General features: G+C 43.4%; 1 protein-coding gene across 2 annotated transcripts in view; it reads right to left on the minus strand.

Annotated features, from left to right (window-relative positions):
* The window catches only part of Rabepk (Rab9 effector protein with kelch motifs), a 41,752-nt gene that overhangs the window by 12,202 nt on the left and 5,443 nt on the right, over positions 1-24,107 (minus strand). The window contains exons 2-5 of one of the 2 annotated variants that reach the window (XM_045153665.1): positions 21,269-21,376; positions 14,847-14,905; positions 9,731-9,888; positions 6,996-7,148 (exon numbers count right to left, since the gene is read on the minus strand). In XM_045153665.1, the coding sequence (XP_045009600.1) occupies positions 6,996-7,148; positions 9,731-9,888; positions 14,847-14,905; positions 21,269-21,367 (469 nt within the window). In that variant the 5' untranslated portion in view covers positions 21,368-21,376. The remainder of the gene's footprint in view (positions 1-6,995; positions 7,149-9,730; positions 9,889-14,846; positions 14,906-21,268; positions 21,377-24,107) is intronic. The other variant, XM_004662804.2, reaches the window with a different exon arrangement.

The following is a 24,107-nucleotide window of genomic DNA, read 5'->3' on the forward strand; positions in this document are numbered from 1 at the left end:
AATTCTAATAATAGCTTCTACTAGGGCTGGAGAGAGGTTAAGGCATCTGCTCGAGAAGCCTAAGGAGTCAGGTTCAATTCTCTAGTACCCTCTTAAGCCAAATTCACAAGGTGGCTCATACATCTGGAGTTTGTTTATAGTGACTGGAGGACCCTGGTGTACTCATTGTTTCTCTTTCTCTCACATAAATAAATAAAATAAATCTGCTGGGCGTGGCAGCACATGCCTTTAATCCCAGCAACTGGGAGGCAGAGATAGAAGGGTGTCTGTGAATTCAAGGCCACCCTGAGACTACATAGTGAATTTCAGGTCAGCCTGGGCTGGAGTGAAACCCTACCTTGGAAAACCAACCTCCTCCCCCAAAAAACTATAAAAAATAGCCCAACTAATTAATACCTGGTAAATAAATACTAATTTCTTTGTTCTCAGAGAAAAAAAAAATTGAAGCCAAGATGGATTACCCCTTGTTAAAAGTAGCATAGCTAATAAATGGCTGAGTTGTTTTTTAAAAAAAAATGTATTGACTTATTCATTTGCATATGTGTGTGTCTGTGTGCATGTGTGTGTATGTATGTGTGATGGCAGGTCTCTTGCTGCTGTAAGCAAACAAACATCAGACATATGTAGTTTGCATGTGACTTTACATGGGTGCCGGGTTATTGAACCCAGGCTGAGAAAAAGACTTGGAAAGAAAGCACTTTTAACTGCTGAGCAATCTCCCCAGTCCTCTGAGCTGGGATTTGAACAGTTTTGGGGACAGGGTCTCATGTAGCCTAGTGTGGCCTGGAACTCACTGTATAGCCAAGCATTACCTTGAACTTCTGATCCTCCTGTTACCACTTCCTCAGTGCTGGGATTACAGGACTGTGTCACCATGTCTGGTTGTTTTTTTTTTTTTTTTTTTTTTCTGTTCCTAAAATATTTCTTGAAGCTGGGTGTGGTGGCACATGCCTTTAATCACAGCACTTAGGAGGCAGAGGTAGGAGGATCATGGTGAGTTCAAGGCCACCCTGAGACTACATAGTGAATTGCAGGTCAGCCAAGGCTAGAATGAAACCCTACCTTGAAAAAAAATTTTTATTGAATGAGTGAATAAGAGATGGATGAGTGAATGAAAAAGATAACATGGGCTGGAGAAATGGCTTAGTGGTTAAGGCACTTGCCTGTAAAGGCAAAGGACCCAGGTTCTATTCCCCAGGACCCACATAAGTCAGATGTACAAAGTAGTGAATGCATCTGGAGTTTGTTTGTAGTGGCTGGAGGCCCTGGCATGCCTATTCTCTCTCTATAACTCTTTCTCTCTATCTCAAATAAATAATAAACTATATTAAAAATATATTTTAAAAAAGATGATATATTGAGGCTGGAGATGATATATTGAGCCTAATAAATGGGTTCAAGCTAGAAGCACAAAGTGGCACATGTGTCTAGATTTGGTTTGCAATGGCTAGAGGTCCTAGCATGCCCAATCTTTTTTTTTTTCTTTCTTTCTCTTTCTCTTCTCTTCTCTCTCTCCGTTTATAAATAAATAAATATGCCATGTCTGGTTTTTATTTGTATGCCACCACATCCAGTTTATTCATTGCTGCTGAGCCACATTCCCAGACCTGTTTTTATTTTGTGGGAAAAAAAAGGTTGATTTTGGCTTACAGACTTGAGGGGAAACTTCATGATGGCAGGGGGATAAGATGACATGAACAGAGGGGTATACATTACCTCCTGGGCAACAGCAACAGGACAGTGTGCCAAACACTGGAAAGAAGAAGCTGGCTATAATACCCATAAGCCTGCCCCTAATAACACCCTTCCCACAGGAGGGTTTACTTCCCAAATTGCCATCAGCTGGGAACATACCATTCCAAACACCTAAGTTTATGAGGGACACCTGAAATCAAACCACCACATTCTATTCCTGGCTCCCATAAACTGATAACCATGCATGATGTGAAATGCAATGTCATGATGTGAAATGCAATGTATTCATCCAACTTTCAAAGTCCCCATAGTTTTATCAATCCCAGTGATGTTCATATACTCCCATAGTCCAAGATCTCTTAAGTGAGCCATAATACCAAACACACCAAAATAATAATAGTAATGATGGTGCAAAATAAACATTCACACTGTTAAAGATGGCATTTGGGAATAGCAAATCAATATTCAACCAATACAAGATTTCAAACAGTCTGGGCCAACATCAAGCTCTGTAGCTCCAACTCCAATAACTAACCAGTATCAAGTCTCCAAGTCCAATAATTCTAACCAGCAACAAGTCTCTGGAGCTTCATTTCTGCCCTCCTAGCCAGGCTACTCACAGTCCCAGAAAACTTCATCTGGTGCTGGCAGCTTTTCTTGGCAGCCATCTTATAGTCCTGGCATCTCCATTGGTTCTCTGCTGCAACCCACATTTCATCCTCATAGCTCCAGTGGGTCTCCACAAGGTCATCCAACAAGCCTGCTTCATAATGCACATGGCCATTTCCAAAATACAAAACTGTGTTGCAAATTCAATGACCCTCTCTTTCCTGCATTCCTTCCTTCCTTCCTTGCCTGCCTTCTTTCCTTCCTTCCTTCCTTGCCTGCCTTCTTTCCTTCCTTCCTTCTTTCTGTCTCTCTCTCTCTCTCTCTCTCTCTCTCTCTCTTTCTTTCTTTCTTTCTTTCTTTCTTTCTTTCTTTTTGTAGGCAGGGTCTCACTCTGGCTCAGGCTGACCTGGAATTAACTATGTAGTCTCAGGATGGCCTTGAACTCATGGCGATCCTCCTATCTCTGCTTCCCAAGTGCTGGGAAAAAAGGCATGCGCCACCATGCCTAGCAACTTTCCTGCATTTCTTATACCGTGTAATACCAGGGGAGAATAAAGCTGACTTTGAAGAATAGGATACTCCTTCAGTGTTCAAGCCACTTCCAAAGAATCTGCATTTTTCCTGTTGTCATAATGCAGGTCAGCTGGCCCAATCTCAATGGTGAATAGGTAGCAGTTTTGGCCCAAAGATTTCATTATTTCAGTGCCATATACCTCTGCTCACACCAGTCCATTTCTATGTAATGCAACCCTGCACAACTTCTCAGGACACAAGCATAACAGCATAAGCCTCTCACATAAACTGCTTCTAGCCCAGTCCAGGAAAAGCTCTTTCTCACCCTCATAAGCCAGACCTCACAGTACACAACTCTTAATGCATTCAGGTCTTTCAACTCTGACCAGAATGGTCCATCAAGCTGTACTTACAGCACTGCAGAGCATCTCTTAGGCCAAGATTTCAAATTCGTCCGAAAGGACAAAAAACACAGTCAGGTTACAAGCAGCAATGACCCCATTCTGGTACCAACATTACCACTACAGTCAGATTCACATTCCTGGCAGAAAACACCTGACCAAGAGCAGCTTATGGGTAAAGAGGGCTTATTTTGGCTTACAGACTGAAGGGGCTGTTTTTTCATTAATTTTTTTTTTTTTTTTTTTTTTGCCAGACATGGTGGCACATACCTTTAGTCCCAGCACTTGGGAGGCAGAGGTAGGAGGACTGCCATGAGTTCAAGGCCACCTTGACACTACTTAGTGAATTCCAGGTCAGTCTGGACTACAGTGAAACCCTACCTTGAAAAACCAAAAAATAAAGTAAAATAGCAAATAACCCTATTCCTTGATACCCATGTAAAGTCACATGCATAAGGTGGTGCATCTGGAGTATTTGCAGTAGCCAGAGGCCCTGGTGTGCCCATCCTCTCTCTCTCTTCCCTCTGCCTCTTTCTCTCTCTCCCTCAAAAAAAAAAAAAATAAGTAAACAAAAAATGCTTTATTTATTTATTTTTGGCTTTTCTGAGGTAGGGGAAGGGCTGGAGAGATAGATTAATGGTTAAGGTGCTTGCCTGTAAAGCCAAAGGATCCAGGTTCAAGTCCTCAGTACCCACATAAACCAAATCTATAAGGTGGCACATGCATCTGGAGTTCGTTTACAGTGGCTAGAGGCCCTGGTGTGCCCATTCTCTATCTTTCCAGTAAAGAAAATAAACTATAAGGGCTGGAGAGATGGCTTGGAGGTTGAGGCATTTGCCTGCAAAGCCAAAGGATCCCGGTTCAGATCAAAGTTCCATTCTCCAGGTCCTATGTAAACCAGATGCCGGCGGGGGTGGGGGGTGGGGTTCAGGGGGGAGATGGGGAGGGGGCATGTGTCTGGAATTCATTTGCAGTGGCTGGAGAATGGGTGCGCCCATTCTCTCTCTCAAATAAAGAAATAAAATTTATTTTAAAATATTTTAGGGCTGGAGAGATGGCTTAGCGGTTAAGCGCTTGCCTGTGAAGCCTAAGGACCCTGGTTCAAGGCTCGGTTCCCCAGGTCCCACATTAGCAATCAATAAAAAATTTTAAAAAAATTAAAAAAAATATTTTAAAAATGGGCTGGAGAGATGGCTTAGCGGTTAAGCGCTTGCCTGTGAAGCCTAAGGACCCCGGTTCGAGGCTCGGTTTCCCAGGTCCCACATTAGCCAGATGCACAAGGGGGCGCACGCGTCTGGAGTTCGTTTGCAGAGGCTGGAAGCCCTGGCGTGCCCATTCTCTCTCTCTCCCTCTATCTGTCTTTCTCTGTGTCTGTCTCTCTCAAATAAATAAATAAATAAAAATTAAAAAAAATATTTTAAAAATAAAACAAAAAACACTAGTAACAACAAAAGTCATTTCCCACCCTTGTAATCCCAGAACTTGGGAATCGGAGGAAGTAGGACTGCTGAGTTTCCTTGCCAATGAGGGCTACACTGTGAGACCCTTTTTTTTTTTTTTTTTTTTTTTTTTTTTAAATTTTTATTAACATTTTCCATGATTATAAAATATATCCCATGGTGATTCCCTCCCTCCCCACCCCCACACTTTCCCGTTTGAAATTCTATTCTCAATCATATTACCTCCCCATTACAATCATTGTAATTACATATATACAATATCAACCTATTAAGTATCTTCCTCCCTTCCTTTCTCCACCCTTTATGTCTCCTTTTCAACTTACTGGCCTCTGCTACTAAGTATTTTCATTCTCACACAGAAGCCCAGTCATCTGTAGCTAGGATCCCCATATGAGGGAGAACATGTGGCGCTTGGCTTTCTGGGCCTGGGTTACCTGACTTAGTATAATACTTTCCAGGTCCATCCATTTTTCTGCAAATTTCATAACTTCATTTTTCTTTACCGCTGAGTAGAACTCCATTGTATAAATGTACCACATCTTCATTATCCACTCATCTGTTGAGGGACATCTAGGCTGGTTCCATTTCCCAGCTATTATAAATTGAGCAGCAATAAACATGGTTGAGCATGTACTTCTAAGGAAATGAGATGAGTCCTTTGGATATATGCCCAGGAGTGCTATAGCTGGGTCATATGGTAGATCAATCTCTAGCTGCTTTAGGAACCTCCACACTGTTTTCCACAGTGGCTGGACCAGATTGCATTCCCACCAGCAGTGCAGAAGGGTTCCTTTTTTTGTGAGACCCTTTTTAACCCCTGCCCACCAGTTTCCCCTCTGTGGACACAAGTTGCCTACTTGGCATAAATGTTTTCTAAAGTTCCTTCCAGCTTTCTATTTAAAAAATTGGAGCTGGAGAGATGGTTTAGCAGTTAAGCACTTGCCTGTGAAGCCTAAGGACCTCTGTTTGAGACTTGATTCCCCAGGACCCACTTAAGCCAGATGCACAAGGTGGCTCATACATCTGGAGTTCATTTGCAGTGGCTGGAGGCCCTGGTGTGCCCATTCTCTCTCTACCTATCTGTCTCTTTTCATCTGTGTCTGTTGGTCACTCTCAAATAAATAAATAAATAAACAAAAAAATTGATAAACAGCCCAGCAGTAGAGTATTTAGCTAGTATGCAAAGGTTCTAGGTTTGATTCTCAGCACCACATAAAACTAATTTTCAAAAAAAATCTAAATTCCTATTTTCTTTATTTAATTTTTATTTTTTTTGAGGTAGGGTCTCACTCTAGCCCAGGCTGACCTTGAATTCACTATGGAGTCTCAGGGTGGCCTCTAACTCACAGCAATCCTCCTACCTCTGCCTCCCGAGTGCTAGGATTAAAGGTATGCACCACCATGCCTGGCTTTTCATTTAATATTTTTAAATTTATTTTTATTAACAATTTCTATGATTATAAACAATATTCCATGGTAATGCCCTTCCTCCCTCACTTTCCCCTTTGAAACCCCATTCTCCATCATATCCCCTCCCCCTCTCAATCAGTCTTTTATTTTGATGTCATGATCTTTTCCTCCTATTATGATGGTCTTGTGTAGGCAGTGCCAGGCACTGTGAGGTCATGGGTATCCAGGCCATTTTGTGCCTAGAAGATAATATTTTATTTTTATTTATTTATTTATTTGACAGAGAAAGAGGGGTGAGAGAGAGAGAGAGAGAGAGAGAGAGAGAGAAAGAGAGAGAGAGAATGGGCACACCAGGACCTTCAGCCACTGCCACTGGCATCTGGCTAATGTGGGTCCTGGGGAATCAAACCAGGGTCCTTTGGCTTTGCAGATAAATGTCTTACCTGCTAAGCCATCCCATCAGCCTTTTTTTTTTTCTTTAAGAGCAGTAACTTTATTAGGAAAATAAATGACCATTGTATCTTAGTTGCAGGATCTCAAAATACCATCAGTCCCTTTTTAACATTTATTTTATTTTTATTCATTTGCAAGCAGAGAATAAAAAAGAGACAGAGAATACGTGTGTGTGAGAGAGAGCATGCCAGAGTCTCCAGCCACTGAAAACATATACCATATGCATGTGCCATTTTGTGCATCTGGCTTTACGTGAGTACTGGGGAATCGAACTGGGGCCGTCAGGCTTTGTAAACAAATGCCTTTAGCTGCCGAGCCTTCTCCAATCCTAAATTCCTATTTTCCATGAGGGCAGCAAAGCAAAGTAGATTAATTAGAGCAATTCGAAGGTACTGTAATATACTTTCATTTATATGTGTATGACAAAAGAACATAATAACCTCTGCCTACTTACCAGGATTCAGAACCTGTAGACAATTTCGATTTCCAGACTGGTCGGCACCTCCAAATACCCAGATGCTGTGAGGTGTACAGGAGGGAATGAAACTGGCATGCTCATACCGGGGCAGGAGACCCTCCCATGAGGCTGAATTCCATTCGTGTGTACCTAGAAAACATTGTCCTTAGCCAGGGACTGCCAACTGTTGACCTTGGTCAATAAACTTGGAGACGGTGTGATGACAGAGAACCCAATGCATAAAATGACAGTCACTTAGGGGCTTAACAGTTAAGGCATTTGCCTGAGAAGCCACAGGACTCAGGTTTGATTCCCCAGGATCCATGTAAGCCAGATGCACAAGGGGCACATGCATCTGGAGTTTGTTTGCAGTGGCTAGAGATCCTGGCGTGCCCATTCTCTGTGTGTCTCTCTTCTCTCATCTCGTTCTCTGCTTGCAAATAAATAGATAAAATTGAAAAAATAATTGAAAAAAAAATGACAGTCACTTAAAGGGAACATGCACAACCTCCAAGAAGACACTGTGGGGCTGTGGGATTTGTGCATGAACTTCCTTTATGGAGACTACCCCATGCTTCTGTACTAAGCACACAGGCATAGCTCAGGCAACGTGTGTATGGCACTGTGTCTTTCTAGCCTTAGCTCATAGGGCTGGAGGCAAACACTTCATCCAAATGGGCCACTTGGATCCAGTTTTTACTCATGAGCCTGAGCTTATTTCTCTCTCTCTCTCTATTTTGTTTTTATTTGTTTGTTTCTTCAAGATAGGGTCTCACTCTAGCCCAAGCTGAACTGAAATTCACTATGTAGTCTCAGGGTGGCCTTGGACTCACGGTGATCCTCTTATCTCAGTTTCCCAAGTACTGGGATTAAAGGTATGTGCCACCATGCTCCACTTAAAAATATTTTTATTGAGCTGAAGAAATGGCTTAGCGGTTAAGGCACTTGGCTGTTAAGCCCAAGAACCTAGGTTTGATTCTTCAGGACCCATGGAAGCCAGATTTACAAGGTGGTGCATACCCAAGGAATTTGTTTGCAGTGGCTGGAAGTCCAGGCATGTTCATTTTCTCTCTCTGCCTGTTCCTCTCTTTCTCTCCCACTCTCAGATGCATATCTATCTATCTATCTATCTATCTATCTATCTATCTATCTATCTATCTATCTACCTACCTATCTACCTACCTACCTACCTACCTACCTACCTATCTATCTATCTATATTTTAATTTTAGGGCTGGAGAGATGGCTTAGTGGTTAAGGAGTTGCCTGCAAGCCAAAGGGCCCAGGTTTGATTCCCCAGGGCCCATGTTAGCCAGATGTACAAGGGGGTACATGTATCTGGAGTTAATTTGCAGTGGCTGGAGGCCCTGGTGCGCCCATTCTCTTACTCTTTCTCTGTCAAATAAATAAATAATTAAAAAAAAATTTTTTAAATTAAATATTTAATATTTTTTAAACACACACACACACACACACATGTTTTCCGAGGTAGGGTCTCACTCTAGCTCAGGCTGACCTGGAATTCACTATATAGTCTCAAGATGGCCTCAAACTCAGCAACCTTCCTACCTCTGCCTCCCAAGTGCTGGGATAAAAGGTGTGTAACACCATGCCCAGCATTAGATATTTTTATTTATTTATTTATTTGTACACAAAAAGAGACAGGGTGGAGGGGGAGGGACAGGGAGGGAGAGAATAGGCATGCCAGGGCTTCTAGGCAATGCAAACAAACTCTGACTAAAACAGAATATATCTAACCTACTAGTTTTTTTTTTTTTTTTTTTTTTTTTTTTTTAGTAAGCAAGCAACTAATACAGGAACTTCACAAATATCTTGGTAGCTCATGACAACTGCCAAGTGAACTGAGAAGTCACTGTTAAATGCTCAGTCTAAGTGGGACATGTATATCACCCTCTCCAAGCTTCAGGGAACATTACAGAAGGGGCAGAAAGAATGCAAGAACTAGAGGCTGGGGAGGAGTGCTGTGGAATGTTGTCCTCCAGACATAACATGGCCATTGCACTCATGAACTCGTAACAGCTTAGGAGTGATGATTAGCTTTATGGATAAAAGGAGAGGTAGGGGGTGTGTGGCAATGGCTCAGCAATTAAATGTGCTTGATCGCAAAGCCTGCAGGCTTGAGTTTGATTCCCTAGTACCCATATAAAGTCACATGCACAATGTGATGCATATATTTGGAGTTCATTTACAGAGGTGAGAAGCCGTGACATGCCCCTCCAAAACACACACGCTCTGTCTCATAAGTAAATATATACATACACAACATATTTTTTCTTTTTTTGTTTTTTTGAGGTAGGGTCTCAATCTACTCCAGGCTGACCTGAAATTAACTATGTAGTTTCAGGGTGGTCTCTAACTCTGGGTGATTCTCCTCCCTCTGCCTCCTGAATGCTGGGATTAAAGGCGTGCACCACCACACCCGGCATATTTTTTCCTTTTTAAAGGAGAGGTAGGAGCCATAGGAATAGTTGTTGAATGAACAGCTGGATGGCTGGAGCTTCATTCAGGTTCTTTCCCTAGAACAAGGAAGTGCTTTACTGATCAGGTGGGTGGGTGTGTGCTAGAGGTCCACTGAAACCTTAGGGATCAGTTGGTGATGTTCTTTCTTTGAGAGGAAAACCTTGCTGTTTGGTCTGACCTAGTGTTCTTAGAAATGCTCTGCCTACAGCTGGCAGCCCAAAGGCAGCTGTGTCCTATAGCCGATATTCTTACCCAGATCCATAGTGTGTACATCTGAGAAGCTTTGGTTTGGATTTGCTCCTCCAACAATGAAGACCTTCCCTGTCTTGGCATCACCAACTGGGGGTAAATACAGGCAGCTGTGGCCAACTCGAGGACAGGGACTGTCTCCAGGGGGAGTCAAGGTGTACCTGCCAAAGGAGGATGAATTTAGAAGGCCTGAGCAAAGAGAATAAAAAGTAGTATTTTTCCCACTCAAAAAATAAGGCCTATTATGCACACCCACATTTAACATTGTATCAAGCAAAGCAACACTTTCCTGATTAACAACAGTATCTTCCTTATTCTAAGTCTTTGGCTTTTCAGTTTCTTATTAAATTTTTATTTATTTAGTTGAGAGAGAGAAAGAGAAAGAGACAGAGAGACAAAGGGAGAATGGGTATGCCAGGGCCTCCAAACACATGCGCCACCTTGAGCACCTGGCTTACATGGGTCCTGGGGAAATTGAACCTGGGTCCTTTGGCTTTACAGGCAAGTGCCTTAACCATAAGCCACTTCTCCAACCTGACTTTTCCGTTTTGTCATGACTTTAATCTCACAGTAATCTAATGGGGGTGGGAAATGTCTGGGCTTATAATGTCCACATTATGGAAAATGACACCCAGATGTTCCATGATCTCTTGGCACACAGCACAGTGGTTATTATCAGGGTTGTAACTTCTTTTTCTTTTCTTTTTTTCTTTCGGTTTTTCAAGGTGGGGTCTCATTCTAGCTAAGGCTGACCTGGAATTCACTATGTAGTCTCCGGGTGGTCTTGAACTTTCTGAAATCCTCCTACCTCTTCCCACCGAGTGCTGGGATCAAAGGCATACGCCACCACACCCAGCTCAGTTTTGTAACTTCTGTCAGACCTGCTTCAGGTCTCAGCTCAGGTACATTCTAGATGTGTGTCTTTGGAAAGTCACTTAACCTTACTGAACTGTAGTTTCCTCACTTGTAGACAAGGATAGTGTTAGTTCTTACCTGTGATAGTTAATCTAAATTGTCAGCTTTGGGGCTAGAGAGATGGTTTAGTGGTTAAGGCACTTGCCTTCAAAGCCTAAGGACCCAGGTTTGATTCCCCAGTACCCACATAAGTCAGATGCATAAGGTGGTGCATGTGTTTGGAGTTTATTTGCAGTGGCTGGAGGTGCACTCATTCTCTGTGTCTGCCGCTTTCTCTCTCTCATAAACAAATATTTAAAAATAAATAACATAAATTGTCAACTTGACAGGATTTAGGATCACCATAGAAACAAAATCACAGGGCTTATGTTTGAAGGATTTTCTATATTAAGTTAATTGACTCTTAAGTTTTTTTGTTGTTGTTGTTTTGTTTTTCGAGGTAGGGTCTCACTCTGGTCCAGGCTGACCTGGAATTAACTCTGTAGTCTCAGGGTGGCCTCGAACTCATGGCGATCCTCCTACCTCTGCCTCCCGAGTGCTGGGATTAAAGGCATGCACCACCAGGCCCGGCTTAGTTGTTTTTTTTTTTTAATTTTTTTGTTTATTTTTATTTATTTATTTGAGAGTGACAAAGAGGAGGAAGAGGAGAGAGAGAGAGAGAGAGAGAGAGAGAGAGAGAGAGAGAGAGAATGGGCACGCCAGGGCTTCCAGCCACCGCAAACGAACGCCAGACGCGTGCGCCCCCTTGTGCATCTGGCTAACGTGGGTCCTGGGGAATCGAGCCTCGAACCGGGGTCCTTAGCCTTCACAGGCAAGCGCTTAACCACTAAGTCATCTCTCCAGCCCTTAGTTTTTTTTTTTTTTTTTTTTGAGGTAGAATCTTTCTCTAACCCAGGGTGATCTGGAATTTAGTATGTACTACCAGGCTAGCCTTGAACTCACAGAGATCCTTTTACCTCTGCATCCTGAGTGCTAGGATTAAAGCTGTGAGCCACTACCCCTAGCTAGATTAAATTAATTGATGTGGGAGGATCCAACCTAACTACAGGTGGCATTCCAAACACTGGGGTCCCAGAATGGATACAAGGAGAGAGCTAGCTAAGCAGCAGCATTCACTGTTCTCTGTTTCCTCCCTGTGGAAGGAATATGACCAGCAGTCTCAAGCTGCTGCTGCTATCCATGCCTTCCCTGTCATGATAGACTGTAACCTCAAAGTGTAAGCCAAATAAACCCTTCCTTCTTTATGTTGCTTCTGTTCAAGTATTCAGTACCAGCCGTCAATGAGAAAGTAATCCACCTCCAAATGAGGCTGTAAAGATTCAGACAGGGACCAGTGCAGGGAGAGGCTTAATAAATGGTGTCTAGTGTATCACAGGGATACCTACAGTGCCAAGGCTCTTGCTAATAGCTGATGATGTCTCCCTGTGAAGAAATACACCAGAATTTATGGATTAAACCCCATAAACCCTGGATAAAATCCACTAAGAACCTTTCTGGAGATGGAGAGATGGCTCAGCTGTTATAGGTACTTGTTTGCAAAGCCTGATAGCTCAGGTTAAATTTCCCAGTACACACACACAGCTAGATGCACAAAGTGGTACACGTGTCTAGAGTTTGTTTTCAGTGGCTGGAGGCCCTAACATGCCCATATTCTCTCTGTGTTTCTTTCTCTTTTTTTTTCTGTCATAAATAAATAAAGAATACTTTAAAAATATCTGGCTGGGCCAGAAGCGTGGCACATGCCTTTAATCCCAGCACTTGGGAGGCAGAAGTAGGAGGAGCCGAGAGTTCAAGGCCACCCTGAGATTACATAGTGAATTACAGGTCAGCCTGGGCTAGAGTGAAACCCTATCTTGAAAAACCAAAATAAATAAATAAACAAAAATTTAAAAAGCTGGGTGTGGTGGTACACACCTTTAATTCCAGCACTTGGGAGGCAGAGGTAGGATTGCCATGAGTTCAAGGCCACCCTGAGATTACATAGGGAATTCCAGGTCAGCCTGGACTACAGCGAAACCCTACCTCGAAAAACCAAAAGAAAAAAGAAAACATAGGGCTGGAGAGATGGCTTAGCGGTTAAGGCCTTTGCCTGCAAAGCCAAAGAACTCAGGTTAAATTCCCCAGTACCCACGCTAGCCAGATGAACAAAGGGGCACATGCATCTGGAGTTCATTTGCATCGGCTGGTGGCCCTGGTGTGCCCATTCTCTATCTCTCCCTCTTTCTCTTTTAAATAAATAAAAATAAAATATTTTTAAAAATAAACCTGAAGGTTTAGTCATGTGACTAAGTAACCTAAGTTGATTAGATTTTTTTTTTTTTTTTTTTTTTTTTGAGGTAGGGACTCGCTCTAGCCCAGAGTGACCTGGAATTTACTATGTACTCTCTGGCTGGCCTTGAACTCACAGTGATCCTCCTACCTCTGCCTCCTGAGTGCTGGTATTAAAGGTGTGCATTGCCATGCCTGGCTGATTAGAATAATAAAATTTTGAAAAAAAGAAGAAGAAGAAACCAGGCTTGGTGGCAGAGGTAGGGAGGCAGAGGTAGGAAGACTGCTGTGAGTTCAAGACCACCCTGAGAGCTAGGAGGATGATTTAGCGGTTAAGACATTTGTCTGCAAAGCCAAAGGACCCAGGTTTTGATTCCCCAGGACCCATGTAAGCCAGATGCATGTCATGGTGCATACATCTTTGTTTGCAGCAGCTAAAGGCATGCTCTCTCTCACTCTCAAGCTTGCTCTCTCTCCCCTTCCTCTTTCAAATAAATAAATTAAGTAAATACAAAAAAAAAGGACCACTGTGAGACTACATAGTGAATTCCAGGTCAGCTTGGGCTAGAGTGAGACCCTACCTTGAAAAACCAATAAATAAATAATTAAATAAGTAAAAATTTAAAAGATTAGTAAGTATTTTTGAAATTAAACTGTGTGTAATGGCTGATGCCTATAAACCTAGCAATTGGGAGGCTGAGGTAAGTGGCTAGCCATGAATTTGAGACTAGTCTGGGCCTACAAAGTGAGTTCCAGGTCAATCTGGGCTAAAGTGAGATGCTTACTGAAAAAAAAAAAAAAGTTAGCCAGATGCACAAGGGGGTGCACACATCTGGAATTCGTTTACAGTGCTGGAGGCCCTGGCACACCCATTCTCTCTAGGTTGCTCTCAAATAAATAGAAATATTTAAAAAATAAAAAAGAATAATAAAAGGAAAAGGATATATGAAATAGGAAAAATAGGCAGAAATAGATTATGCAGAGCCCAGTGGGCCAGTTCAAAAAGATTGTTTTGTTTTCCAATAGTGGGGATTAAACCCACAGTATAACACAAGCTAGGCAAGTACTATAGCCCAGAGTTATACCCCCAGCCCTCTACAGGGCTTTATTCTAGGGAATGACACGAATTTATGTGTGCTGGGTCTAGAGCAAGATGGGTGCAAGGTAGCTCTCCTCTAGGTCCTGTGAAAACAATGCCACCTCTCTGCAACTTCCTTTGGGCCCCTCAGTGCTGATCACACTTGATCACTTTATCTGTAGCACCACCTGAAGGACACTATTTACTTTTAGACCACCAGCACCTGCCTAGTGTGAGTTATTGAGTACAGGGTTGGTTGAACAAATAGGCAAGAAATACTGAAGCCAGTATAATCCATATTCAGTTTCCTAAAATCTTTTTTTTATCTTTTATTTTTATTTATTTGAGAGGGAGAGAGAAATAGGGTGAGAGAGAGAGAGAGAGACAGAGAGAGAATGGGTGCACCAGGGCCTCCAGCTACTGAAAACAAATTCCAGATACATGCACTCCTTGTGCATCTGGCTCATGAGGGTCCTGGGGAATCAAACCTGGGTCCTTTGGTTTTGCAGGCAAGTGCCTTAACTGCTAAGCCATCCCTCCAGACCCAGTTTCTTAAACTCTTAAGAATGAGTCACAACTCAGTTGGGAAAACAGTGTTAGACTTGAGGATGCCAGATGGCCAGTGCTTTACTCTTCCTGGAAAATGGATTTTAATAAAATTACCATCTGTTCTATGATAATTATTGCTCTCCTATCTTTCCTCTGAAGACTTTCTCAGACATTATGAGTCTAATTATCAGAAACAACATTTTCATCTCTACCCTTTCTCATTGATGATCAAATATGTTAGTAAACTACTTAAAAATGAAACAAAAATCCTTGTTTTGTAATTGTATGTGTGAATCCTTCTTTACAGACCATGTTGCTTTCCTGGGCTTGACTCCAGGTTCCAAGACTGGCAGCTGCTTCATGGTGTCCTATGCATAAGAAAGAGACAGTGTTTACACATTTATAATTATCTTCTCCCTAAAACACATAATAAATCTACTCCCTTCTTTCTCAAACCTTTTCCATTTGGACTGTGGATGCATCCCATTGGTAGAGTACTTGGTTAATATGTACTTGGGAGGCAGAGGTAGGGTGACTGCTATAGTTTGAGGCTAGCCAGGAACTTCAGAGTGATTTCTAGGTTACCTTGGGCTGGACTAAAAACCTTTCCCCTTGAATGTACCAATATGTTTGCAAACATTTAAATATATATATTATTTTTATTTATTTATTTATTTGACAGAGAAAGAGGGGGGGAGAGAGAGAGAGAATGGGTGCACCAAGGCCTCTAGCCACTGCAAACAAACTCCAGACGCATGCGGCTCCTTGTGCCTCTGGGTAACGTGGGTACTGGGGAATTAAACCTGGGTCCTTTGGCTTTGCAGGCAAATGCCTTAACCACTAAGCAATTCCTCTAGTCCCAAACATTTTTATTTATTCATCTGCAAGGAAAGAGAGAGAAAAAGGGTGAAGAGCTGGAGACATGGCTTAGTGGTTAAGGCTCTTGCCGGAGTAGCCTAAGGACACAGGTTAGATTCTCCAGGTCCCATGTAATTCAGATGCACAACGTGGCACATGCATCTGAAGTTCGTTTGCAGTGGCTAGAGGCCCTGGCATGCCCATTCTCTCCCTCTCTTTGTGTCTCAAATAAAGAATTTTTAAAAAAAGAAAGAAAGGGTGAAGCAGGGCCTCTTGCCTCTGCAAACAAACTCCAGATACATGCACCACTTTGTGTGTCTGGCTTTACCAGGGTACTGGGGAATCAAATGTGAGCCAGCAGCTTTGTAAGCAAATGCCTTTAACCACTGAGCAATCTCCCCAGTATAACATTTATTTATTTAATTATTTATTGGTTTTTCAAGGTAGGGTTTCACTCTAGCCCAGGGTGGAATTCGCTAGGTGGCCTTGAATTCACGTTATTTTTCCTACCTCTGCCTCCCAAGTGCTGGGATTAAAGGTGTGTGTCACCACACCCTGCCCAGTACAAATTTCTATGGCCAGATATTCTGCTCGCCCCCGTCTCCCCCCCAGGTAGGGCCTCACTCCAACCCAAGCTGACCTAGAAATCACTCTGTAGTTCTAGTTCCTGGCTAGCCTCAAACTACAGCAATCACCCTATCTCTGCCTCCCAAGTGCTGAGCTAACCTCAAACTACAGAGATCACTTTACCTCTGCCTCCCATGTGCTGACACTAAAGGCATGTGCCACCACAGACCAACTTTCTTTCTTTCTTTTCTTTCTTTCTTATTATTGGTTTTTCTAGGTAGGGTCTTGCTCTGGCCCAGGTTGACCTGGAATTCACCATGTAGTCTCAGGCTGGCCTTGAACTCACAGCAATCCTCCCATTTCTGCCTCCCAAATGCTGGGTTAAAAAAAAAAAAAAGCCATCACACCTGGCATGTTTTCATTTTTGTGAGGCAAGGTCTTACTCTAGCCCAGGCTGATCCAAAACTCACCCTGTAGTCCAGGCTGAACTTGAAGTCATAGCCTCAGCCTCCCAAGTACTTGGATTAAAGGCATGTGCCATCATGCCTGCATCTTTTCGGCTTTTTGAAATAGGACTGCATGTAGCCCAGACTGGCTTCAAACTCTTGGCAGTCCTTCTGTCTTAGCTTTCTAGGTACTGAGATTACGGAAACCATACTCAGCTTCCTTTTTTTAAAAGTGTTTTTTATTTATTTATTTATTATTATTATTATTTTTTGGTTTTTTGAGGTAGGGTTTCACTCGCACTCAGGGTGACTGACCTGAAATTCACTATGTAGTCTCGGGCTGGCCTTGAACTCTTGGCGATCCTCCTACCTTTGCCTCCCAAATGCTGGGATTAAAGGCCTGTGCCACCACACCTGGCTTATTTATTTAGTTTTAATATTTATTTTTATTTATGAGAGAGAGAGAGAGAGAGAGAAAATGAGCATGCCAGGGCCTCTAGCCACTGCAAAAGAACTCCAGATGCATGTGCCCCCTTGTGCATCTGGCTTACATGGGACCTGGATCTTTAGGTTTTGCAGATAAGTGCCTAAGCCATCTCTTCAGCCCTTATTCATTTTTTTAATATTTTATTTTTATTTATTTATTTGAGAGAAAGAGACAGAAAGAGGCAGAGAGAGGGAAAAGGAGAGTATGTATGCTCCAGGGCCTCCAGCCTCAGCAAACAAACTCCAGATGCATGGGCCACCTTGTGTATCTAGCTTATGTGGGTCCTGAGGAATTGAACCTAGGTCCTTAGGCTTTGCAGGCAAGCACTTTAACCGCTAAACCATCTCTCCAGCTCTATTTTTACTTATTTATTTGAGAGAGGAAGAGGGAGGGAGAGAGAGAGAAATGGGCATGCCAGGGCCTCCTGCCACTGCAAAAGAACTCCAGATGCATGCACCCCCTTGTGCATCTGGCTTATATGAGTCCTGGAGATTCAAACCCGGGTCCTTTGGCATTGTAGGCAAGTGCCTTAACTGCTAAGCCATCTCTTCAGCCCCAGCCTCCTTTTATTTTGTTCCCAGTGCTGGGGGTCATACCAAGGGCTTTCTGCATCCTAGGTGAGCATTTTCATCTGAGCTTTACCCCCAATTTTTTTTGTTGTTTTGTTCTGGTTTTTCAAGGTAGGGTTCTCACTTTAGCCCAGGCTGACCTAGAATTTGCTATATAGTCTCAGGGTGGCCTTGAACTCATGGTGATCCTCCTATCTCTGCCTCCCAAGTGCTGAGTTAAAGGCAAGTGCCACCATGTCCAGATCACCCCCAATTCTTTTTTAAATATATATTTTAATATTTTATTTATTTATTTAGTTGAGAGATACAGAGCAAGAGGCAGACAGAAAGAGTGAATGGGCATTACAGGGCCTCCAGACATTGCAAATTAACTCCAGAAGCATGTGCCCCCTTGTGCATCTGGCTTATCTGGGTCCTTAGACTTTGCAGGCAAATGTCTTAACCACTAAGCTATTTTCCCAGCCCCCTTTTAATATATTTTATTTATTTATTTGAGAAAGAGGGAGAGAGAGAGAGAGAGAGAGAGAGAGAGAGAGAATGAATATGGGTATGCCAGGGCCTCTAGCCACTGCAGACTAACTCCAGATGCATGTACCTCCTTGTGCTTACATGAGTCCTGGAGAGTCAAACCGAATCCTTTGGATTTGCAGGCAAACACCTTAACTGCTAAGCCATCTCTCCAGCCCCTCACCCCCAACTCTTAACAGAACACAGCTACAGAAATCTCTTTGCTCATGTTTTCCATCTCTGTATGATTCTCATGAGATAGGGGCACATATCAAAATTTAGAGACAGGTGTTGTGATACTAGGAAATCAAACCCAAGTTGTCAGGTTTTGCAAGCAAGTACCTTTAACCACTGAGCCATCTCTCTAGGCCTAATATGAAATAACATGTAACCTGTACTGCCTTACTACTTGGGATTTTAACAAAATTAGTATCTGTCCAGTGGTAATCATTGCCTACCCCTTTATTTCCTTCCTGTAAGCTTGAAAACTCTTAATCTTCAGAACCCATTTCAAATGTCCTTTCCTTAAGTCTTTTTTTGCTTTCCTAGTCTACTTTCTCAAGCAACTTCCCTCAGCCTCAGGTCACACTATTTCAGGATTTGATAATTTGGAAAATATATATCTATGTATGTATATATATATAATCTTTTTTTTTTTTTTTCAAGTTAAGGTCTTGCTCTAGCCCAGGGTGACTTGGAATTCACTATGTAGTCTCAGCAGCATGGCCTCAAACTCACGTCAATCCTACCTTTGCCTCTCAAGTGCTGGGATTAAAGGTGTGCACCATCATGCCCAGTTTGTGACATCTTTTCAATATAGTCCAGAAGCCTCGAACTTAGTTTAGGATGATCTTGAATTTATGACTCTCCTGTTTCCATTTTATGTAGGATTGTAGGTGTGGACTCCCTGCCCCCTCTATGTTTAATGCAGTGCTAAGAAATCACTTTACCAACTGATTTACATCCCAAGCTCTCTAAATGTAATAATCTGTGTCTGTTGTCTAGCCAGGCATGATAGTATAGGCCTGTAATCCTGGCACTCAAAGAGGCAGAGACAGCATGACTAGTGTAGGCTACATAGTGAGACCCTGACTAAAACAAAACAAAACAAAATTGCCACAGAACTATAACACCAACAACCAAAAAAACATCTCTAGCCCAGCATGGTGGCTCATGCCTGTATTTACAGCAACTTCAGAGGCTGAGGTAGGAGGATCGCCTTGAGTTTGAGGCCACCCTGGGCTACAGAGTGAGTTCTAGGTCAGCCAGGGCTAAAGTGGGACCCTAGCTTGTAAAAACTTTTTACCTCTCTAAAGTAGCTTTTAGAATCCTATAGTGCTGGGGGCCTTCAGATTCATTCCGAGAGCCAACCAATGGAGCTGCACAGACTAGAAGTGAGATGAAGGAATGAAAGGATGGAGAGATGAAAGAGTCAACCCCACTTACAACCTAGATTAATGATAGCAGTGTCCGGAGCCTAGAACTATTTGGGGTGGGATTCAATAGTTGGGAATCTCTCACAGCCATCCCATTACTAACCCCACCCCCATTTCTGCATGCAGCTCAAGGGGACAGGAGCCAAGGTCGGGGGAGAGGGGAGGGAAGAAATGGCTGGTTGCTTCCAGCCAGTGTTGCCTGGTCAGAGTCCATGGGCGCAGGCAGCCCTTTCCACCCAGCTCTGGCCTTCTCCGACAGAGGACCAGCAGGCTCTCTCCCAGATCACAATCACACCCAGGGCCCAGCAGCCGCCCAACCCCAGCACCGCACTACCTGCTGTGGCACTGGCCAGTCCTGAGCCATGACTCCGCCCACGTCAGGGCGGGGTTTAGGTACTCGCCCTCCCCTCCCCCATTCCGGAAGTGCATTAGGGCCAACTGCCCAGCGCCTCCCAGGTCCTTCTGTCCCGCAGGCTAAAGCCACCTGCCAGCTTCATGCTCTTGCGCAGCAGCATCCCTTCCTGTCAGAGGAAAGAAGTGCTGGCTGCCTGGAAACAAAGTTCCCTAGGGTCACCCAGATTCCTTGGGCACCTGAACTAGTTCACTTATGCAGAAAGAGCTTTTAAGAGAATTTATGAATAATGGCCAGTTTGGGTGTTTTTTTTGTGTGTGACAATTTCGTACATGTATAATATATTTTGATCCTATTTATTCTCAATCTATATCTATATATCTATATCTATATCTATATATCTCTATCTCTATCTCTATATCTATATATATATGCTGGACTTGGTGGCGCATGCCATTACTCCCAGCACTAGGAAGGTAGAGGAGGCTGGAGGATCGCTATGAGTTTGAAGCCACCTGAGACTACATAGTGAATTCCAGGTCAGTTTGGGCTGACCCTGCCTCGAAAAAACAATATTTGTATATTTGTTTGTGTGTGTGTGTGCATGGCTATGCAAAGGTCTATGTGCTCGTTTTTTGCATCTAGCTTTACATGGGTACCGGGGAACTGAACCCCAGCCAGCAGACTTTGGAAGCAAGCATCTTTAACAACTGAGCCATCTCCTCACCATTTTTCTTTCTCCCCTCCTACCCCAGTTTTTCCAAGGTAGTGTCTCTTGTCCTATCCTCCTACCTCTGCCTCCCAAGTTCTGAGACTAAAGGTGTGCCCCATCACACCCGTCTCCCTTTTCCTTCCTTCCTCCCTCTGACCCTTCCTTTCTCTCTCTCTTTTTAGGATAGGGGTCTTATGTAGTCCAAGCTGTCCTGGAGTTCACTATGTAGCCCTTGAACTCCTGATTCTCCTGCCTTCACTACCTACATGGTGGGATTACAGGCATTGCTCACCATATGCCACTCCAATTTGGTAACATAAATGTTTATTTATTATTATTATTAATATTTCCTTTTGGTTTTTCTAGGTAGGGTCTCATTCTAGTCCAGGCTGACCTGAAATTCACTACGTAGTCTCAGGGTGGCCTCGAACTCATGGTGATCCTCCTACCTCTGCCTCCGAGTGCTGGGATTAAATGCCTGGCAAGTGTTTATTTTTATTTGCAAGGACAGAAACGGACAGACACAGAGATTGGGTACACTGGGGCCTTTTGCCACAGCAAGCAAACTACAGATGCTTCTGCCAGTTTGTACATGTGGCTTTAAGTGGGTACTGGGCATTAGTTAGGCTTTATAAACATTTGTCTTTAACTGATGAGTTATGTCCCCAGCCCTATTTATTATTTATTTGCACATGTGTGTATATGGGCAATCCAGGGTCTCTTGTCACTGTAAACAAATGCTTGTCTGGTCTCACATGGGTAGCTGGGAAATTGATCCTGGGACCAGAAACAAGTACCTTTAACTGCTGACTCATTCCTCCAGACCCAAACTGATATTTAAACTGGCTCATTCCATAATTGCCACATGTGGTTACAGCAGGCTCTAGACCACACATCCTTGTCCTCTAGGGAGAAAAAAAAAAAAAAAAAAAAAAAAAAGACAAATAATTAGGTCTGATTGTAAGGGAACAAGCAATAAAAAGTTCATTGAAAGCCAGGTGTGGTGGCACACGCCTTTAATCCCAGCACTTGGGAGGCAGAGGTAGGAGGATTGCCGTGAATTCGAGGCCACTCTGAGACACCATAGTGAATTCCAGGTCAGCCTGGGCTAGAGTGAGACCCTACCTTGAAGAACCAAAAAAAAAAAAATTAAATAAATAAATAAAAAAAATAAAAAGTTCATTGAAGGGGCTGGAGAGATGGTTTAGCGGTTAAGCACTTGCCTGTGAAGCCTAAGAACCCCGGTTCAAGGCTCAATCTCCCAGGACCCATGTTAGCCAGACGCACAAGGGGCCACACACGTTTGGAGTTCATTTGCAATGGCTGGAAGCCCTGGTGTGCCCATTCTCTCTCTCTCTGCTTCTTTCTCTCTCTGTCACTCTTTTTTTAAAAATTTTTATTTATTTGAGAGCGACAGACACAGAGAGAAAGACAGATAGAGGGAGAGAGAGAGAGAATGGGCGCGCCAGGGCTTCCAGCCTCTGCGAACGAACTCCAGACGTGTGCGCCCCCTTGTGCATCTGGCTAACGTGGGACCTGGGGAACCGAGCCTCGAACCGGGGTCCTTAGGCTTCACAGGCAAATGCTTAACCGCTAAGCCATCTCTCCAGCCCCTCAGTGAACTTTTTTTGTTTGTTTGTTTATTTAAGAGTGACAGAGAGGGCTGGAGAGATGGCTTAGCGGTTAAGCGCTTGCCTGTGAAGCCTAAGGACCCCGGTTCGAGGCTCGATTCCCCAGGACCCACGTTAGCCAGATGCACAAAGGGGCACATGAGTCTGGAGTTTGTTTGCAGTGGCTGGAGGTCCTGGCATGGCCATTCTCTCTGTCTGTCATTTTCAAATAAATAAATAAACATAAAACAAAAAAATTTAAAAAAAAGTTCACTGAGGAGTGTCTGTTCCTGTTACTATTCTTTGGGGCTCAGTGTGCAGTGTCTGGAGCCTGGCATTTGTGTTGATTTCTGTCGAGGCTGGCATGGTGCATATTATGAAGACCCAAGACCCAATGGCTAACTGGCACAGAACTGGCCCTCTATCACAAAACTTCCCTCTCTAGTCAAGTTCATTACCTCTGACCTAATTCCTAACCATAGGTTCCCTGTGACTCTCCTAAAATAGAGGGGGCTCACCTATGTGTACTGAGTACTCCATTCTGAAGCAGTTACTATCGTAGGAACTTGAAAACAGCAGAGGTAGATTAGTGGGAAAAGGTCAGATAAATCTGGCTTCAAGGGCTGGAGAGATGGCTCAGCAGTTAAGATGCTGGTCTGCAAAGCCTAAGGCCCTGGGTTCAATTCCACAGTACTTACATAAAGCCAGATGCACAAGGTGGCTCATGCATCTGGAGTTCATTTGCAGTGGCTGGAGGCCCTGGTGTGTCTATTCTCAATTTTTCTATCTGCCTCTTTCTCTTCAAGTAAATAAATAAATGAAATATTCTTAAAAATCTGAATTCAGGGCTGGAGGGATGGCTTAGCCGTTAAGGTGTTTGCCTGCAAAGCCAAAGGACCCAGGTTCAATTCCCCAGGACCCACCTTAGCTAGAGGCACAGAAGGGCGCATGTGTCTGGAGTTTATTTGCAGTGGCAGGAAGTCCTGGTACGCCCATTCTCTCTCTCCCTCTTTCTCTGTCAAATAAATAAATAAATAAGAATAAAATAAAAATTAAAATATCAAATCCAGGTTCAAGCTGGGGAAATGGCTCAGTACTTAAAGATACTTGCTTGCAAAGCCTGCTGGCCCTGGTTCAATTACCCAGCACCCATGTAAATCCAGATATAAAAAGGAGTGCTAGTGGGCTGGAGAGATGGCTTAGTGGTTAAGGTGCTTACCTACAAAGCCAAAGGACCCAGGTTCAACTCCCCAGGACCCATGTAAGCCAGAGACATAAGGTGGCGCATGCAGCTGGAGTTCATCTGCAGTTGCTAGAGGCCCTAATGTGCCCATTCTCTCTCTCTTTGCCTCTTTCTCCCACCTTCTCTCTTTCAAATAACTAACTAAAGAATAAAAATAAGCCAGGCGTGGTGGCGCACACCTTTAATCCCAGCACTCGGGAGCCAGAGGTAGGATTGCTGTGAGTTCGAGGCCACCCTGAGACTCCATAGTGAATTCCAGGTCAGCCTGGGCTGGAGTAAGACCCTACCTTGAAAAACCAAAAAAATAAAAATAAAAATAAAAAAATAAATAAAATAATTTTTTTTTACAAAGGGGTGCTAGAATCTGGTATTTGTATGTAGCAACGAAGGGAACCCTGCACACACACACACACACACACACACACACACACACACACACACAAATACTTTTGTTGTGCTTTGAAGCCACAGATAGTTACTAGAAAAATCTTCATTTCCAGGGGTGGGATATCTTCCAATGAGTTGTTGAAGGTGCCCTCATGCTCCCAAAACATTACAGGCTATTATTGCCAAGGCTCTAGGTTGCCACCAAAACTACAGGGTAAAACCTTATTGTTGAAGACTCCACATACTTGAACTTCAGGTCACTGAGAAATCAAGCTGGAGCAGGGCTGGAAGCTCACTCGGTTGTCCCACACTAGCCTCAAACTCACAGCAATCCTCCAGATGAACTCCAGACAAATGTACCACCTTGTGTATCTGGCTTTATGAGGGTGCTGGAGA

This window comes from Jaculus jaculus, chromosome 1 (assembly GCF_020740685.1).
Source record: "Jaculus jaculus isolate mJacJac1 chromosome 1, mJacJac1.mat.Y.cur, whole genome shotgun sequence".
Lineage (NCBI taxonomy): Eukaryota > Metazoa > Chordata > Mammalia > Rodentia > Dipodidae > Jaculus > Jaculus jaculus.